The sequence below is a fragment of the Erinaceus europaeus genome, chromosome 3, assembly GCF_950295315.1.
Source record: "Erinaceus europaeus chromosome 3, mEriEur2.1, whole genome shotgun sequence".
Classification (NCBI taxonomy): Eukaryota; Metazoa; Chordata; class Mammalia; order Eulipotyphla; family Erinaceidae; genus Erinaceus; species Erinaceus europaeus.
Genome location: NC_080164.1, coordinates 122276847 through 122297238, shown reverse-complemented (window position 1 = coordinate 122297238; position 20392 = coordinate 122276847). Strand labels below are relative to the sequence as shown.

The window sequence follows — 20392 nt, the reverse complement described above, 5'->3', positions numbered from 1 at the left end:
CGAAGATAATAGCGGTTTTGAAACCAAAGAAAGACCCAACACTGGCTGCCAGCTATAGACCAATTTCTCTCCTCTCCATGTGTTACAAACTCCTTGAGAGGCTGCTTCTGTCATGTATTTCTCATCTTACAGAGAAATTCCTATCACCCGCCCAAGCTGGTTCCCGCCCAGGAAGATGTACCTGCGAACAAGCCCTGGCCCCCTCAACTTACATTGAAAATGGATTCCAGAAGAATTTAAAGACGGGTGCTGTCTTTGATGATCTCACAGCAGCCTATGACACGGTCTGGCACCGTGGTCTCCTAGTCAAGATCTCAAGATGCCTGCCTCCATGGGTGGCCAACACTATATCGTTTCTTCTCCAAAACAGAAGATTCCGGGTGCATCTGGGTGACAAGTCTGGCAGATGGAGTCTTGTCTCAAGTGGCCTCCCCCAGGGCTCTGTTCTGGCTCCTACGCTATTTAATATTTACATCAGTGACCTCCCAGAAACTTCTTCAAGGAAGTTCATCTACGCCGATGACATCTGCTGTGCAACTCAGGCATCCAAGTTCAACATCCTCGAGGAAACACTCACGAAAGACATGTCTCTGATATATGATTACTGTAAAAAATGGCGACTAATCCCTAGCACTGCAAAAACGGTATCATCTGTTTTCCGTCTACACCATGCCTCGGCCTCGCGTGAGCTTAATGTGCAGCTTGGTGATACGAGAATCCGGCATGAAGCCCAGCCAGTCTATCTTGGCGTTACTCTCGATCGCACTCTGTCATTTCACAAACATCTCATAAAAACTGCAGCAAAGGTGGGCGTGAGGAATAACATCATTGCAAGACTGGCCAGCTCCTCATGGGGCGTGAGTGCTTCCACACTACGATCATCATCTCTGGCATTATGCTATTCCACTGCAGAATACTGTGCCCCAGTATGGTTCCGTAGCCCCCATGTCCACTTGGTCGATTCCAAATTATATTCCTCCGTGAGGATAATTTGTGGAACCATCCGTTCCACCCCAGTTCCATGGCTGCCAGTTCTTAGCAACATCGCCCCGCCAGATATTCGTCGGGATGCGGCATCATCTAAGTTCATTTCCCACGTCTACGCTCGACCGGACCTGCCAATATACGCGGATATCTTCGCCCACCCTGTCCAACGCTTGACGTCTCGTCACCCAATCTGGTCCCCTACGCCTACACTGAACCTCTCTGTTCCAGACTCTTGGAAACAGAGTTGGCAGTCAGCTGAGGTAAAGAACAAGCACCTCATCACAGACTCCTGCAAGCGTCAACCCGCCTTTGACCTAGCACGTTATGATTGGGCCCTCCTCAATCACTATCGAACAAGCCATGGCCGGTGCGCCGCTATGCTCCATCGCTGGGGAGCCAGAGACGACCCGAATTGCCCCTGCGGCTACAGACAGACTATGACCCACATAGTCAACGACTGCCACCTCTCCAGATTCAAAGGAGGTCTCAAAACTTTACATCAGGCTCAACCTGACGCTGTTGACTGGCTGCGGAAGAAGGGCAAATGCTAGAAGAAGAAGAAGTCTAGGTCCTTCCTTGCACACTGTAAAGAATGCCCTCAACCAGGTACACCACCACCCAGCCCCCCAAGCAGCAAGTTCTATTCACAAATAAATCTATCTCTGAAATAAATTTGAGTCTCTTTAACTGTTTCTCTAACAAGTGTCAGAAAGTTTGATTTGGTCTTTCTCATGCTTCTTTCCCCATGAGATTTATTAGAGGTTACTACAGCAGGAGAGTTCTCATTTAAAGCTATAATTTCTTCCCATGTTTTAGAATCACTGCAAGCAATCAACACTGAGAGACTAAGGAGAGTCACATAAGTAAGTCTGAGAAAAATATATGTGTTTAACTACTAGATGTGTGTCAATTTTCAGCCAGTGGCTCCAAGGATACATTTGGCTATTGGGAAGGTGATGAAGAGGGCAGAGCCCTTTGTATGTCTGAGGAGCTAGGTCCAACCCCAGCACTGCATAGGAGAGTGAGCCTCTGGTCTGTATGCCTCAGGCTTGCATTAAACACACACACACACACACACACACACACACACACACACACACACACACACACACAGAGAGAGAGAGAGAGAGAGAGAGAGAGAGAGAGAGAGAGAGAGAACTGCATCAGGTAGCTTATGTAGAGATTTCTCAAGAGAACAACTAAATGAGATGTTGTAATTCTTGCTACACTTAGTTTATCATTAAACAAAAGGGTAAATGTTATTGCAAAAACAGAGATAAAGTTTTTCACTAAATGAAAAGAGACTGATCTCAAATTCTGTAGCAAAATTCATGGGAAACAATCGAATGCATCTAATCAGATGACTGAAACACAGACTTGTAAAAACTTTGTAAAACCGCTTATGTGGGCTGGGGAAATGGGTCAAAAGGTGTAACATTAGACATTTGTGCTTGAGGTCTCTAGTTCAATCCCTGGTATCACAGACCCCAGAGAAGTTCTCTAGTTTGTCTTTATTGTTTTCTCACTCCTTCATATATAATTAAACTTTTTTAATGTACATATGTTGTATCTTTCTCTTTTTTGTGATTAATAGTAGGCTACAAGAGTGCAAGATTATAGTGATTTGGTCTTGCATTTCTCTTTGCTCTTTAGATTTTATTTCCAAAAATTTATAGTAAGACTTTAAAAAATTTAATTAACTTGCATAAGAATTTGGTCAAAAAACAATTTGGAAGATTTGTAGTAGGAAGTAAGGTGATATTTAAAAAACAGAATTGGCCCTTAAACAATCTTCCTATGTTGTCTCTAGAAACTTTTATAATTTTTTTTTAAACTTTGATAGGACACAGAGAAACTGAGAGGAAAGGGGAAGAGAAAAAGAGGGAGAGGGTGAGACTGCTTCACTGTTCATGAAGCTTTCCCCCTGCACATGGGGACTGAGGACTTGAACCTAGGTCCTTGTGCACTATAATGTGTGTGCTTAACCAGGTGTGCCACCCCCTGGTCCTGCAACTTCTATAATTCTCAACTGCTAACCTACTTTCTTGTGTGGATTTCCACTGACTTTAAAGGTATATCTCAGTCTTTGATGTTGCTTAGCTATCTTTAACTAAAATCTATTTTCTAAAACGAATATCTGTATACTTTCTGTCACCTCTGTGTTCACTGCCTGGAGTCATTTTTTTTCAGATGGACAGAGACAAGGGGAAAAAAGGCAAATACTAAGCATCAAACATTCCGCAAGTGAAACAGTAAGAACTAGGCTCGAACCTGGGTCACACACATCACAAAACAGGCGCTCTCCTAAGGGTATCTTATAGACCTTCAAGCACACACATTTTCAATATAGAGGACCAGACCAAAATTATATCTTCCTAGTGCAGTTTCAGATTTTGCTAGAATTTAATCATGTGGTCACCACTTCGCTCCTAAATTGACAGTGGAACTCCAGATGGCTTAAACTGTGATGATTAAAGCCAGTATAAATGAGCAACTCTTAAGTTTTTCCAAGGCTTACTAATTCCAATGACCTGCCATGTGTTAAAAATGAGTAGAGCCATTTGAGAATGGATCTAAGACTAGAATAAGAGTAACTATATAGTAAGAAGATTGTACTGAAGTTGACAAATTGGTTTTTTAATGCTATATTATATTACATGCCTGAAACACAGACTTACATAATAAAATAACAGCGCATAAAACCATCAATGTTGCAGCAATCCTGATATGTGAATTGTTTTAAACTCATAGCAATCTTGTGGCAAAAGTACTCAGTGCCACCACTTTTCATTGGAGAAACAAAGCTTAATCAAAATAATTTACCAATGTTGCAGAGTGAGTAGAAGTAAGGATTTTTTTTTTTTATTCATAGGATTGTTGTTTTTTAAAATCTCTTTATTGGGGGAATTAATGGTTTACAGTTCACAGTAAAAGACAATAGTTTGTACATGCATAACATTTCCCAGTTTTCCATATATCAGTTCAACCCCCACTAGGTCCTCCTCTGCCATCATGTTCCAGGACTGAACCCTCCCCCACATCCACCCCAAAGTCTTTTACTTTGATGCAGTACACCAACTCCAGTCCAAGTTCTGCTTAGTGTTTTCCTTTCTGATCTTGTTTTTCAATTTCTGTCTATGAGTGAGATCATCCCATATTCATCCTTCTGTTTATGACTTATCTCACTTACCATGATTCCTTCAAGCTCCGTCCAAGATGGGGTGAAGGTGAACTCGCTATTTTTAATAGCTGAATAGCATTCTATTGTGTATATATACCACAACTTACTCAGCCACTCATTTGTTGTTGGACACCTGGGTTGCTTCCAGGTTTTGGCTATTACCAATTGTGCTGCAATGAAGATAGGTGTACACAAATCTTTTTGGATGGTTAAGTTTGGATCCTTAGGACATATCCCCAGGAGAGGAATTGCAGAGTCATAGAATACGTTCACTTCTAGCCTTCTGAGAGTTCTCCAGACTGCTCTCCACAGAAGATGGACCAATTTTCATTCCCACCAGCACTGCAGGAGGATTCCTTTATCCTTTATTTGCATTTCTCTGATAGTCAATGACTTGGAGCATTTTTTTATACGTCTGTTGGCCTTTTGGATCTCTTCTATGGAGAATATTCTGTTCGTATCCTTTCCCCAATTTTACATGAAGTCATTTGTTTTCTTGTTGCTGAGTTTGGTGAGTTCTTTATATATTTTGGTTATTAGCCTTTTAAGACTTGATTTTAGTGCCTGTGTACCCAACCCTTAACTGACACCATTGTCTGAAAAGAAGGCTACTACAAGAACCTGCCTCCACACAAAGATAAACATCTGTGCCTCAACGTACATAATAGAATCAGGGCTTAATGCCCTTCCTTATCTGTAGAAAAATGAAGATGTTGGATTCCACATTTTCTTATTTTTTATTTTATTTATTATTAAACACAGAGAGAAATGGTAGGGGAGTGGTAGGTAGAGAGGGAGAGAGACAGAGATAGATACCTGCAGCCCTACTTCACCACTCGTGAAGCTTTCGCCCTGCAGGTGGAGACCAGGGGCTTGTACCTGGGTCCTTGCACACTGTAATGTGTGCACTTAACCAGATGCGTCACCGTCTGGTCCCAAGATTCCACATTTTCATAAGGTTACTGCAATTACATCATCTCTCTCAAGTGTACTATAACATATACTAGTTATATACTATAAAGAATTTTCTAGCTAAGGAAACCAAGCTTTAAATAACTTTTTTTTTTAAATTTGAGACAAGTCACTTAACTCAGGTTATTATTTGGGCTCATTTTGGTACTTGCTTATTTTTTTTTTTTGCCACATCCAGCAATATTCCCAAAGGTGTAATATAACATACAAAAATACTAGCACATAATCATCAGTACAGTTGTCTTATGCAGTTACAATTCAGAATGTAATGAGTTGGCTCTTCCTTTTCCCTTTAAATATAAAGCATCTAATTTTCTGGGGTAGGGCTGTGATTCACCCAGTTAAGCACGCATAATGCTATGCCCAAGGACCCACTCAAGGATGGGGTTCACCACCTGCAGCAGGACACTTCACAAGTATTGAAGTAGGCCTGCAGGTGTCTTTCTCTCTCCCTCACTGTCTCACTGTTCTCGCTCAATTTATCTCTGTCCTATCAAATAAAATAGAAAGGGAGGATGGGAAAAATGACCACTGAGAGCACTACATTCCCCAGCACTAACCCTGGGGGGAAAAATCATCTAGTTTTCAATATTTCATTCTTTATAAGGGTAGAGAATGTCCAAAGATGACACATAATTGTGTAATTTATAAATTAATAATAAATTACTAGTACAGTAAATCAATTTTAGTGAAAAGACAACAGTGAAAGTGACCTCCATATACCTTGACTCTTTTGCAGTTTAACAAAGTTAATGATTAATATCTTCTAGTTTTGCCACATTATTCCCAGGATGTCTGTTTGCCTTGATTAATCATATTTTATCTTTGGTGGGCCAAGGATGACTGCCCTTGCTTCTGTGTAGAGCTTAATAATTAATGAGTTGGTAGTCAGAAATCTTGGTAAAGGGAATCCGTTACTCTTGGCTGCCAGTTTTTGCAGGCTACACCTCGGGAGACAGGGGCACTGCAGGACTGGACCAGGCAGGAGGATGAAGAGGGTCCTGGTTCTCCTGCTTTTTGCAGCATGTTCACATGCTCTAGAGAGAGGTAAGACTTCCAGTGGCAGGAATTCTTACTAGTCATATTTCTGTTACCATGTTAAAAAAAAAATGATACTGAAACTAAGCTCGGTAGTATTCAGTTTGGATTAAAAAAGAAAAAAAAATCAAGAATGTCAAGAAAGAAAATTTACATAGTTTGTCAATTATATTTACTATCTTTGCAGAAAGCTAGATCTGGAAGGTGGTTTGCAATTAGAAATTTAGTAGCTAAATAGATTGAAAATTACTAGGCTTCAATTATTTATCGCTATTAAGAGTACAGTCCTGGGGGGAAGTGGGGGTGCACCTGGCTGACTGCACATGTTTCAATGCTCAGGGACCAGGACTCAAAGCCCTTATCCCCACCTATAGGGGGGAAAGCTTTGCAAGTGGTAAAGCAGTGCTGCAGGTGTCTGTTCTCCCTCCCTATCTCTCTTTTCCTTCTCAATTTCTGGTGGTCTCTACCCAATAAATATATAAAGATAATTTTAAAAAAAACACAAAGTATAGTTCTAACATGCCAAAATGCACAAAGCACCTGAGAGATTGCTTTGGTCTTCATGGAGTTCTATGTACCCAATACTTGAATTGCATTACATTACCCAAAGTGTTCCACATGACCTCAGAATGTTCAGTAGCTGTGGAATATAATTGAGCTACAGTTCAGAAAGAAACTTCACTTAGACTTTCACAACCATAGCGTTGCTTTCCTAAAATTCCATTGAGAAAAAAAAAGAAAAACAAATGCCATCGAGGATTCAGTCTGCAAGGCCAAATCTGGCTGTTGTCATAAGGAAACATCCATGTTAGTGCCTGGTAAGAGTAAAAACTATAAATTTCCTCTATTCGGTTTTTCCCTCAGGAGAAAAATGGATGTAGCATTGATTTAAAAAAATCCATCTCTACAAAAAAAAAAAAAAAAAAGGATGTTACACAGCAACACAACTACCACAGAAATGAAATTGACAGGAAATTAACAGCATTTAGCAAGAACAGAGTATCACGGATATTTTCCTTGTGTACTCTAGCATTTAGTTCTCAGGATATGTATTATTTTTAACAATTTTTTCCCTCCAGGGTTATTGCTGGGGCTCAGTGCCTGCACCCTGAATCCACTGCTCCTGGAGGCTATTTTTCCCCCTTTTGTTGCCCTTGTTGTTGTAGCCTTGTTGTGGTCATTACTGTTGTTGTTGATGTCGTTCGTTGTCGGATAGGACAGAGAGAAATGGAGAGAGAAGGGGAAGATAGAAAAGGGGAGAGAAAGACAGACACCTGCAGATCTGTTTCACCGCTTGTGAAGTGACTCCCTTGCAGGTGGGGAAATGGGGGCTCGAACCGGGATCCTTATGCTGGTCCTTGCACATTGCGCCACATGCACTTAACCCGCTGCACTACCGCCTGACACCCTAGGATATGTATTTTTACTAAACATGGTATCACAGTGGTATCTTTTGTATAGATGGGGGAATACCCACTTGCCTATCCAAACAGATCAGTTTGTTTCTCCTATATGTAAGATATAGGCTGTTAAAGCAACTGGGAGGTGGAAAAAGAAGAAATTGTAGCCGAACTGTCTTGTCTCTCAGACCCTGTGAGAACTATGACAATGATGGGGGTGCTGGATGAACAGATAAATTTGGTGGAAGGTATGGTGACTTACATGCTATGAGTGGGTGTGAAATTATACCCCTGAAATCTTACACATTTGGAAAGGACTGTTAAATCCCTAATATACCTTTTTTTAAAAAAAAAAAAAAAGTGTGATCTAATTGTGGACTATGCCAGTCTCCCAAACCACTATCGAGTCCCTGTTCTACATGTTGTCCCTTCATAAGTTCAATTCAGGGACACAGTTGTACAGAATGCCAGAGAGACGTATTTTAGGATATGTAGATATCTTTTCCCCCTTGGATCTATCTTTGTATCCTTTCTGCCAATCTTGCATAACAGTTATTGAGGAGGTGACATTCATTCCATTATTTTAATGTGCAATATCAGGCTTGGGGTTGCTGGCATGGGTGTGGTAGTGGGGTGCATGTATACTTTTTACTAAGTCAAATACATATATACAAGGAGGTAAAATCATGAAAAAGCAATGGATTATCTTCTCCCAATGCTGCCTCCACCTTGTTTAGATTTTGGTTTTTACTTTATGGGAGGAGGGGTGAAGGAGTAATTGAGGGTGATGGTTCATGGACTACAGTGCAGTTGCTAACACATGGGTACCATTTTTCATTTTCTTGTGATAAGTGACCATAAAAAATTCTGTCCCCCTCCCATTCCCACCCCACAAAAAAATTAAAATAAAAGAAATTATTTCCCCACAACCTACAGAGGCTGCTTAACTCCTGGCAAAATATGTGAATCATATTTGCTTAAAAAAAAAATACACCCCTACAAACTTCAAGGCAATTATCCAGCATTCTTGCAGGACTCAAAGTAAAACCAGAAGGTGTTTTTCATGCAAACTATTCTACTGAGCTTATTAACTTATATCTTAATAAATATATTTTATTACTAAAAAAACTTCTCTCCCCCAAGTTGGGTCTTTTTCCATCACCCTGCACCTCTTTCTACACTCCATTCCTTCTTCACCTTCCCCTCCTTCCCCAGAGTCTTTGCTTTGGTGTAATATACCACACCCATATACATCTACTGCTACTCCTCTCTCACCAGGCAGGTATAGGTTATTTCTTGTCATTCCTTTTGGGGACCTTAGGAAGAACTTTTCAAGTTGGCATAAGGCAAATATTGATTAACTTTAGAATATGAAAAAAGGAGTTGGGCGGTAACACACCGGCGGGTTAAGCGCACCTGGCGCAAAGCACAAGGTTCTGGCGTAAGGATCCTGGTTCCAGCCCCCAACTCCCCACTTGCAGGGGAGTCGCTTCACAAACGATGAAGCAGGTCTGCAGGTGTCTATCTTTCTCTCCTCCCCCCACCCCGTGTTCCCCTCTTCTCTCCATTTCCCTCTGTCCTACCCAACAACAACAACAATAATAACTCAAACAATGAAAAACAACAAGGACAATGAAAGGAAATAAATAAATATAAAAAAGAATAAGAAAAAAAATTCCACAAGGAAAATCACTGTGAAAGAACAATTGGTAATCTTCTCACTACATCAACAGCTCTTGGACTTGAGTGCTTCAGAGGAGTTCAAGCAGCAATTTTGGGGTGGGTGCTCGAGGGTGGCGATATTTAGAAAATATCCATTGCTTGAGGAATAGGTTGCACTTTGTATAAATCAGGACCTTATAAAAATTTAGTGTTGGCGAGTCCGGCAATAGTGTAGCGGGTTAAAGCACACATGGTGCAAAGCTCAAGGACCCGTGTAAGGATCCCGGTTTGAGCCCCAGACTCTCCACCTGCAAGGGTGTCACCTCACAAGTGGTGAAGCAGGTCTGCAGGTGTCTATCTTTCTCTCTCCCCTCTGTCTTCCTCTCCTCTCTCCATTTCTCTCTCTCCTATCCAACAACAATAATTACAACAATAAATAAATAAATAAATTTTTTTAAAAAAGCTTTAAAAAAGTTTAGTGTTTCAGCTCTTATCAATTTAAAAATATTTTATTTACGGAGATACACATAGAGACAAATAGATAAGAGCGCTGCTGGGCTCTGGCCTATGCTGGTGCTGGGAATTGAACCTGGGACGTCAGAGCCTCAGGTATAAAAGTCCTTTTGTATAACCATTGTGCTTTCTCCCCCAACCTGTTTTTAATCAACCTTTAAGTTTTATTTTCTTGAGGGCATGTGCCGAGATTTTCCATTTTCTACTCCTCTGGTTTTATTTTAGATTGAAACTCTTTCTCTCTACCCACAATGTTCCAAACTCTAATTCATCCCTTTCCCTCCTGGCTCTGTTTATTCACTCCCCTACTTATTTTCCTGGCACCATCTTATCAGAACCATTTGTGTCGAGTCATACAGAAACTTCTTAGATAGATCTTTTTATTTTTTATTATTTTCAATCATTCCTGCATTTTATACCTTCTTGCTCTGAAATGCATTAGCCATTGTGTGGAATATTCAATTATAGAAACCTCAGTATTTCCTTTAGTCTCGTTCTTTTACTACCTGTGTATGTCTAATTCCAGGTCTATGAACACTACTTCTAAAAACTAATATCTTTTTGTCTGCATTTCCATATTTTGCCCTTGTCCAGGTCCTTTTTCCTTGTTACTAAACCATTATAATAGTTTCCTACCCAAGTCTCTATCTCCCAACTCTTCCAATCAATTCATTAGAAAAAAATATATAAAATGGAACCACAGTAAATGAAGTCCAAATACATACTATAGAGTAGTTGGTACTACTATTGTGGTGTTAATGAACTAGTGAGGTTAAACAAGTGCAGTGCCCACTGCAGAACCCAAGGACCAGATAATCTGATCCAAATCCACCCCAATTTTGATTTCAGTTAATAGCAATTGATGGGGGCGGGGGTTTAGGAAAGGCACTTCAGGCTTCAGTATTCATGTGTGTAGGACACAGAAATGAAAATTTTCAAAATGTCTACATCCTAGTGCGGGAGATCTAAATAAAGTTGCAGGAACAAAAAAAAAAAGAATTTAAAATTCAGATGAGGTTAGGGTTTCTACTCAACTGGCACCAAAATTAAAAGAAGCCTGATTCTCTGGCTGGGGACAAAGCAATTATGAAGATCACTTTGATGCAAAAGGGAAACAAAAGAGTCAGAGGAAGATGTGCATAAAGAGGGGCCAGGCGGTGGCGCACCTGGTTAAGCGCACACATTACAGTGCACAAGGTCCCAGGTTCAAGCTCCTGGTCCCCGCCTGTAGAGGGAAAGCTTCACAAGTGGTGAAACAGGACTGCAGGTGTCTCTCTGTCTTCCTCTCCCTCTGTATCTCCCCCACTCCTCTCAATTTCTATCTCTATCCAATAACAAATAAGATAAAATAAAAGATGTGCATAATGAAAAAGAAAAAGAGCCGAGATGCAAAGTTGCAGGCTTTGAAGATGGAAGAATAGGCTACCTCTATAAGGAGATGAGTGCTCCACTAGAGGCTCAAGGAGGAAAATAACCCTGTTGATACCTTGATTTTGGCCCAGTGAGGGTTGTGTCAACCTGGTAGAGTTTTAAGATAATATAGCTGTGTTGGATGAGTCACTAAATCTGTGGTAATTGGCTATGGTAGCTCTAGAAATCTAAAATGGCAGGTCTCTGGGTTCAGTACCTAGCTAGAGTTTCTCAAAGGAAAAGAGCATTAAATCAAGGCATCTTACTGTTGGCAGGCTACCATTTTATCGGTCTGAATAAAATGAAGGAAAGTTACACAGGAGATGACTGAGTTAATGTTAATGAATTTCTGTTTTCTAAGAATCTTCTTGTTATCTTCTCTTCTACATTCCTTTGAGGAGGAAGTCATTCAGCCCAGCATCTGAGACTAAGAGCCAGAAGACTAGAGGAAAAGAACATGTCCATATCACATGGATACAAAACCTGACGCAATATTCTGTAACATCACTATAGAAAGGTGCTAACTTTCATTGTTTGCCAGATGTTAGGTAGGAGAGTTATTCACTTCACATACACTCATGTATTTCATAAAATAACTTTATGAAGGGAAAAGTAAGTTCAATATTATCTCTTTTAAATAAAACTATGAGTTGATCATTCTACATAAATATATTTCAGTAGATAACCCCCTTAAAATAAGTACAATTTTGACTATTAAGTCTCTGTTAAGTTCTATACTTCAGTTACTTTATTGGACTACTTATCATTCAGAGATGGCTAGTGCTTTTCCAATATTAGTTTTGTCTTTTCCCACATTCTCTTCATGTAAAGATCATGTTCTAATTTATTTTTACTGTTTAAAACAGTCCTCTTTTTTTTTTTAACTTCTAGTTGCTTTCCAAGGCCTTCTAAGCTTCTACTGTAAAAGTTAAAATTGCTAGGATTTTGGACAATAGCACAGCAGGTTAAGAGCAGGTGGTGCAAAGCGCAAGAACTGGCACAAGGATCCTGGTTCGACCCCCCGGTTCCCCACCTGCAGGGGAGTCGCTTCACAGGCTATGAAGCAGGTTTGCAGGTGTATACTTTTCTCTCCCCGTCTTCCCCTCCTCTCTCCGTTTTCCTCTGTCCTGTCCAACAACAGCAACATCAATAACAACAATAAAACAATAAGGGCAACAAAAAATGAATAAATAAATAAATTTTTTTAAAAGAGTTCTTTAAAAAAAGTTAAAATTGCTTTGTTTCTGCCATGTGCATAATAATGACTACTACTGCTATTGCATACTTACCATGTATCAGTTCTTTAAGTAGCGGAGGCTTTAGAGATGGCTGCAAAATGTTTTGCACTTTTAGAATGGTCAAAATTTGTTCCATGCATCTGATATATAGTCAAGACATATGCATAGTAATAGCAGTCATCACAAGATGATTTGACTTTTTTACCACAAGTCATGAGAATATACTTTTTACTGTTGGGAAGTACTTTTCTAAGAATTTTGTATACATCTACTTAATTATTTTTATAATCTTATTTATTTATTTATGAAAGAGACATTCAGAGAGAAAGAGAGTGAGAGAGACACCAGATCACTGATCATCTCTGGGTTATGGTGCTACTGTGGATTGAACCTAGGATCACAAAGCTTCAGACATCAAAGTCTGTTGTATAACCACTATGCTGTTTCCCCAGACTGACTTACTGATATTTTTAGTTTTAAAACAATCTTATGAGATTCAACAGTCTCCATTTTACAAATGAAAAGACTGAGGAGGAACAGGAAGAATAAGGAACTTGCCCATGATCGCATTATTCCCTGAGACAGCAGGAATTCAGACCCAGGAGACTTGGATCCCGTTGTCTTTTCCTAAATCACAAAATTTTGTCTCCCATAAGTGTTTTATTAGGCCCTCACAGTTTTCTTTTGTCCCCATGGCTTGGGTCAATGTATCTTTAAGGTCAGAATTGACTTGGTGTCCATAGTTTTAAAAGGTGAAGAAATAACAAAAATTCAAATTTGTAACTTATTTGAAACCATGAGAAATGTTGTATGGGTCAATTTTTCACATACCAGCAATGAACTGAAGTTGAATGGTGGCTATCTCCTTTGTATTAGAACCATGGAATCTCTAATGGGGGGGGGCATTTTCATTTCTTGAATCAAGAGTTAAGCTTTGCAGTACGGGGTCAAAAAGAGTATTTGAGTTTGCTAACCTTGGCATTCTAATAATAGGCTTAAAGCCAACTATGGAAAGGAATATTGCAAAAGAATCATCCCATTTTACACTTTAAAAAAATGAAGTCCAGTCATTCTGCAATAGTAGAGAGGCTAGAGAGTATTATAAATATGTCAGAAAGCATGATTTCACTTGTGTGGTACTCAGAAAAAACTGAATGACTGCAACACAAGTTGGGTCAAAATAGGCAAAATAATTAGCTGTTTCCCCTTCAAACCTACAAAATGACAAGTGTGAAAGGAAGGAGGAGTAAAATGAGATGCATGGGAGAAGAATACCTCCTTTGGTGAGACTTTCATGTTGGTTAGCACCCATGGTGAGTCCAAAGACATTAGTCCAAGAAACCTACAAAACCATTGCATCTGTATTTTCTTAGAAATTGTAACTAACCTTTGAGTATATTGTCTAGTTTTGTTTTGTTTCTTTTTTTTTTTTCTCCAGGGTTCTCACTGGTACTTGATGCCTGCACTATAAATCCACTGCTCCTGGTGGCCATCTTTTTTTCCCCATTGTTGTTGCTGTTGTTGTTGTTGTTGTTGGATAGCACAGAGAGAAATTGAGCGAGGAGGGGAAAACAGAGAGGGAAAAATAGAGAGAACGATAGATACCTACAGACCTGCTTCACCACTTGCAAAGTGAGCCCCCCGAAGGTGGGGGTGGGGGTGGGGTTCGAACCCAGGTCCTTGCACCAGTTCTGGTGCTTAACCCAGTGCGTCATCACCCGGCCCTGGTCTAGTGTTTTAATGTGTGTTTGCAGTTTAAAAATCTGAAATGATATTCTGTATCACTGATGGCATCTTAACGGTAATTTCCTCTAAATGTCATGTAGTTTTCCAGATTCAGTATTAAAGAAATTGAATTTTTCCTTTGATTCAAAATCTAACCATTGTAAACATTAACATGAAAAATAGCTTGATGTCTTATGTAATAATTAAAAAAATGTCAATGGAGTTGAAGCCAAAACAAAAGCCTGACTATTGATTATATGTTCATTCAATTAATCCTTGACATTGTTTTCATTGAGATACCAGTAGTTTTTCTTTTTCTCCAATAATTAGTGCAGCTTCTCAGACCAGCTGAGTAGTGTTTAATTTCTCAGATACCAACACCACTCTGAAACCACCATTGCCCAGCCTAGCAGTTTAAACAGATACTGCAAACCATAATTTTAAATGTTTTCAAAAGTGCTCACTTTTTCTGACAGAGTAAAGTCTGTCAGTTCAGAACAGAAATAAATTTCAGAGGTATGAAATATAGAATATCTATTCAATTCAATGTCGTTTGGACACCATTGTTGTTCCTGGTATGATTTTTCAAGGGCACCAAATTGGTTTTAGAGAACTGTAAACAAAACACTCAAAATACCTGTATAGCAAAGTTTCTATCAAAATACCACATACCTTATTGTATATTCCTACTAGAATGAAAGTTCCAGAGGAGCTAGGAAATATTTTTCTTCCTGTTGTGTCTATTCAATACTGAACCAAATAAATACGCCTGTCACAGTGCCCCCAAAATATGCCTGTGTCATGTATGAATGAATTATCAGTTGTGCTGAGACCAATGCATTGCATGGAACAGTAAGGATTTTCCCAAAAGTACATTATATCTGGTTTTCCAAAGTCCAGAATTAAGACAGGACTTACTGAAGTTTCACAATACAGAGAGGAAGGGAACATTCTGTTGCAAAAGGCAAAAAAAAAAAAATTAAGTTGGTGCAATTTGTAAACATTTGGCACTGAGAGGTCACGATGTGAAAATCACTTTGCCAGTGTCACTAAAACTGTGCTGATCTTACTGGGGTATAACAAAGTCCAGATCACCCACTTTTTAAATTATTGATGCATTAAAAAACAGAGTATGTCATTTGTAATTTAATTAAGATAGAATTATGAGGGAAAAGCATTAAGACCTACTCCATGGAATTGGAGATCGATTTTTAATGAGAAGTCGATTTGCAATAGTCACAATGCATATTAACATAAACATTTTAATATGAAAAGGTTACTAACTTCTTTGCTTAGTCTTGTACATCTTTCTGAATAATACAATTTCAGTCAGAAATATACTTCCAGTAGACCTCATGAGAAATACATGGTGCAATAGCTTCCTCTACTGGTTATTTAATAAAAGCATTTTTACTCTTATAATTGAATTCTGAACTTGTACAATATTTTTCTTTGGGGTTTTCTCCTTACTCCTGCCATGCCAAAAGCTAAATGTCTCAGTTAGATATGTGACTTAAAACACAGCCACAAAGTTGCAGATGCTACCATTGATGCCAACTTGACTTCCCTAGGCAGACAACCTTACCAAAGAGTCCTGAAGCCCCACCCTCTCCAGAGCCCTACCTGACAAGGGAAAGGTAGAGACAAGCTGGCAGTATGGATTGACCCATGTCCAGAGGATAAGCAATTATAGAAGCCAGACCTTCCACCTTCTGCACCCCATAATGATCCATAATAATCCATGTACCCAGGGGGATATAAACAGGGAACCTTCTAATGGAAGGGATGAGATGTGGAACTCTGGTGGTGGGAATTGTGTGGAATTGTACCCTTTTATCCTATGGTCTTGTTGATCATTATTAAATCAATAATAAAAAAAACACAAGTTTGGGGGGGAAATATACTACATAATTTCTTACTATAGTCTTAAAATTTTTTATAATCCCTTTGAAGTAACTTTTAGGGGTAGGGAGAGATAACATAATAATTATACAAACAGACACTCATGCCGGAGGCTTCAAAGTCCCAGGTTCAATCCCCTGCACCACTATAAACAAGAGCTGAGCAGTGCTCTGATCTGTCTGTCAGTCTGTCTGTCTATCTGTCTATCTGTCTATCTTTGAAAAATAAATACTTTTTAAAAAATAAATTAAAATCATGAGGCTGGATCAAGTAAGTAGTGCACTGAATTTGGAAACCTGAGATCCTGATTTCCAGTTCCTGGCATTCCATGTGCCAGATTGATAGTCTCTATCTCTGTCTCTATCTCTGTCTCTTTACATCCCTTCCTCTTCACCTTGTGTTAATATTATTTTTTAATATTAACTTTCCTGAGGTTACAATGCTGTCTTAATTTAGGAATCTTTAATATGCTTGGTTATTTAAACTCTTTGAAAATAGACTAAAACAAATTGCTTTAGAAAGAGAATCATCTTGGCTACTTAGCCACAGCTCTAACAAATTGTTCACACTAAACTAGATCAAACCTACTGCTACTGTTTTCCCATGTCAACCCAGGAATAACATTCAAAACTGATATCATAATCCTTCATTGTCGTAAACTACCTTGAATTTCTCCCTTCTGTGACTTTTTCTTTAGCCCCACAGAAAATCATTAATGATTAATACACATTTTCTGGCTTATTTTGAAACTAATGAACCCAAATTTATAACTAATCCATAAATTCAAGCCCCCAATCCTCACCTGCAAGGCAGAAACTTCATTAACAGTGAAGCAGTATGGCAATTGTCTCCCCCCCTCATCAATTGTTCTCTTTTTCTCTAGCTAATAAACAAACAAAAAAATAATAAAGGGGGAATACAAAAGGTTGCCAGTTCACTAATTTCTACCCAGATGCATTTTTATTTGACTAAACTATTTTCACTCTCAGTACATTTTTGTTGTCCATGAAAATTAATGGTATATCATATAAGACTGATCCACTGAGAGAAAGTTATAGAGTCACCCCCAAAATCGAATCCCATACAGATAAGTGAGAAAAGTGCTATTCATGTGGTGTACCCCTTTGCACATATACATTTACTGCATCATTCATTAAAAGGAAAAAATATATATATATACTTTCTTTTTTAAAAAAAGATTTTATTTATTAATGAGAAAGATAGGAGGAGAGAGAGAGAGAAAGAACCAGACATCACTCTGGTCCATGTGCCGCCAGGGATAGAACTTGGGACCTCATGCTTGAGAGTCCAATGCTTTATGCACTGTGCTACCTCCTGGACCACAAATAAACAAATATGTATATATTATATACATATATTTTGTTTCTGTTTCTGTTTCATAGGCAAAGATTATGAAAAGGATAAAGTCTGCAAAGAACTCGCCCAAATGGGTAAAGATGACTTCAGATCTTTGTAAGTATCCACTCTATTTGAACTTGAATGAGCTTGTCAAAGGGTTGAACTGGTATCTCCTAGGAAAGGAAAGCCCTCGAGTCACTGTGGACAGGGCTGCCAGACACAGAGAACACTGAAATTTTCCAGTGAGATTATCATTACAGTGGTGTAAGAATTCACTCAGTGTGTTTATTACTTAACTGGGAATAAGTAAGCAGGGTTTCTAAGGAGATTTAAAGTGGGGGGGGAAAAGCACATGTTGGCTGGCAGGTGATTCTCCCTGTAGAGCACATATGCTGCCATGTGCAAGGACCTGGGTCCAACCCCCAGACAACTACATGGGAGTGCTCACAGGGAAGAGACTTCAACAGTGGAGCAGTGCTACAGTATCTCCTTCTCTCTATCTCTCCTGTCTTCTGTCTTTTCACCCTCTGTCTGATAAGGAAAAAGGACTGCCTGGAGTAGTGGATTCATGCAGGCATTGAGCTCCAGTGATAATCATGGTTGGGAGAAAAAGAAACATCTGACAAAGACATTTGAGATACAGAACAGGTTCATCTGAGAGGTGGTGTGAAGGAAGAGAGACCATAATGTTGGTTGAATGGAACGCCCCCCCCCAAAGTCTAATTTCTTCTATAATTTCATATGATGAATTTACCTAGAACAAAAGCTAGCATAATTAGCTTCATCTTATTAACCCAATATATGTAATAGTCCTCCAAAAAATAATAAATTTTATAGTGTACTATACTATGTGCCAGGGTGTAAAAAAAAAAAGTTCAACTCTAATGAGTATGTTGACTTACATTTCTCCTCAGATCAATAATTCTGTACAGCAGAAAATTTCCTAGTGGTACATTTGAACAGATCAGTCATCTTATAAATGAAGTTGTCTCCTTGACAGAAGCCTGCTGTGCTGAAGGGGCTGACTCTGACTGCTATGACAACAGGGTAGGTTGATGTATCTGGCAATTTCCTTCATGGTTCATAAAACAAGGTTGAGATAGGCCTTATCTTTATGCCGTATCTTGCTTGCAACATCACCCTCTCCATGTATGGGAGAAATTTAGTCTATTATGACAGAATGCAGATTGAAATTATTCCAGCACAGCAGAATGACCTCAGTTTTGCCAAGTCTCCTCTCAGCTCAAATGAAAAAGCTAAGTCACATACTGACTCTGTCTTAGAATATTTCTATTACTTTCTGTATACCTTAAAAGAGTTTATGCTTTTATCATTATGACAAGACTATACCAACTGGTCTAGAATAATTTCAAATTATTTGGGGATTCAAATGTTGTCCAGTATACATGTTCCAGGCTCTAGGTTCTCCTCTCTTAATATGGGTGAGTAAGTGTGTATACACACACCAAAAAACAAAAATACTGAAACAAGAGAGCTCAAAATATAGACAGAAACTGCAACTGCAGGCAGTTCCAGCCATTTCCTAATGTGCTCATCAAGTCTGATGTAAGTGACATTTAGATGCATTAGGTGATAAAGTACTGTACAGACAATTTTCTCTACTCAAACCTACAACAGATTTCAAAAAAAAGTACCCCACGTCTTAAAATAAGTGGAAATTCAGTACAGATATTCTCACTCACTAAGTGCATTGTGTGACCTTTATCTACTTCCTGCAAATTTTAATAATCACTTAATTTTACCAAAAAATCCATTAATATCCACCATTTGATCATTTCAACCTGACCTGTGCCACCTTAAAACACATATCCAACTACCAACCATGATCAGAAAAACAGAACACATTTCTATTTATTTTCATTTAATTGCATCTACTTGCTAACCCACTCTTTGACCATAGATTCACTACGAAGAGTAATGATTGAAAGAACATAGATGGAAGACCTGGGGAGACAGAATAATGGTTATGCAAAAGACTTTTGTATCTGAGGATCATAAGTCACAGGGTCAAGCCCCAGCTCCACCACTATAACCCAGAGCTGATCGATGCACGCATCTTTGTCTCTGTCTGCCTCTCCTTCTCCCCTTCTCTCCTGAGCCTCTCTGTATCTTTCTCTCTGCATCTCTCATTAAAAGATTTTTACAAAGTGATCTGAATGGCACTGACATTTTTTGCATGAAACCTTTCTACTGCTTGTTCAAAACATTTTTTTAAAATGAGCTGACATTCTTTCAAAAACTATTTGAAAGGAGGTTAAAGAAGAAAAAACCAAAAAGAATGCTAGGGAATGAAAAGAAAAGAAAAAAAAAAAAGATTCCCTGAAAAGAGTCAGGTAAAGATGAGTCTGAAGGAAGGTAGGTATGAATCAAAAAAAAAAAAAAAGTGAGAAGCCATTTAACTTCTGGCTTACATCACTTTCATCATGTTTTTTTGCATTGATAAAAAAGATCTATATAAATGTTACCTTAAAAAGATGACTAGCAGAGTGAGGATATATATGGAAGTACTTTTTCCCATATAAATTTCAAAGTATTTCTTTCAGTGACAATATCTGATATGTCCATTCCAAATATCGAATTATCTCCAAAAGAAGCATTTTGTTGCTGCAACTGCTTCAGTGATGTTACTTCTAGGGGCTCAGTCTGCTTCCCAAGTATCAAGAGTACATTAGTGTTAGGGCATTGGCTTTCACCCAGAGTTGCTCAAGAGATTAATCTCTCGGGTTTTTGAAATGCATGTTCATATTTGACCTACTGAATCAATTTCTGTGTTTTGAAGCCTAGGAATTTATTTTAGTAGACTTATTTTGATGTCAAAAACCATAAGAAAGACAATTCAAACCAATGTAGCAGACTAAAGCAGTCAAAAGTTCAGATTCTGCTCATCTAAAGAAAGGACAACTGAGAGAGTACTTTATTCTTAGTGGGTACTTGTAACAAAAGGTAGATATGAGATCAGAATCTTTTTCAGAGACCAGTCTCAT

General features: G+C 38.8%; 1 protein-coding gene across 1 annotated transcript in view; it reads left to right on the top strand.

Annotated features, from left to right (window-relative positions):
* Positions 1–6027: 6027 nt before the first annotated feature.
* GC (GC vitamin D binding protein) overlaps positions 6028–20392 on the top strand; it is a 33774-nt gene continuing 19409 nt past the window's right edge. Inside the window, exons 1-3 of the mRNA XM_016188359.2 lie at positions 6028–6187; positions 17432–17501; positions 18302–18434. Coding sequence (XP_016043845.1) covers positions 6130–6187; positions 17432–17501; positions 18302–18434 — 261 coding nt within the window. The 5' untranslated portion in view covers positions 6028–6129. The remainder of the gene's footprint in view (positions 6188–17431; positions 17502–18301; positions 18435–20392) is intronic.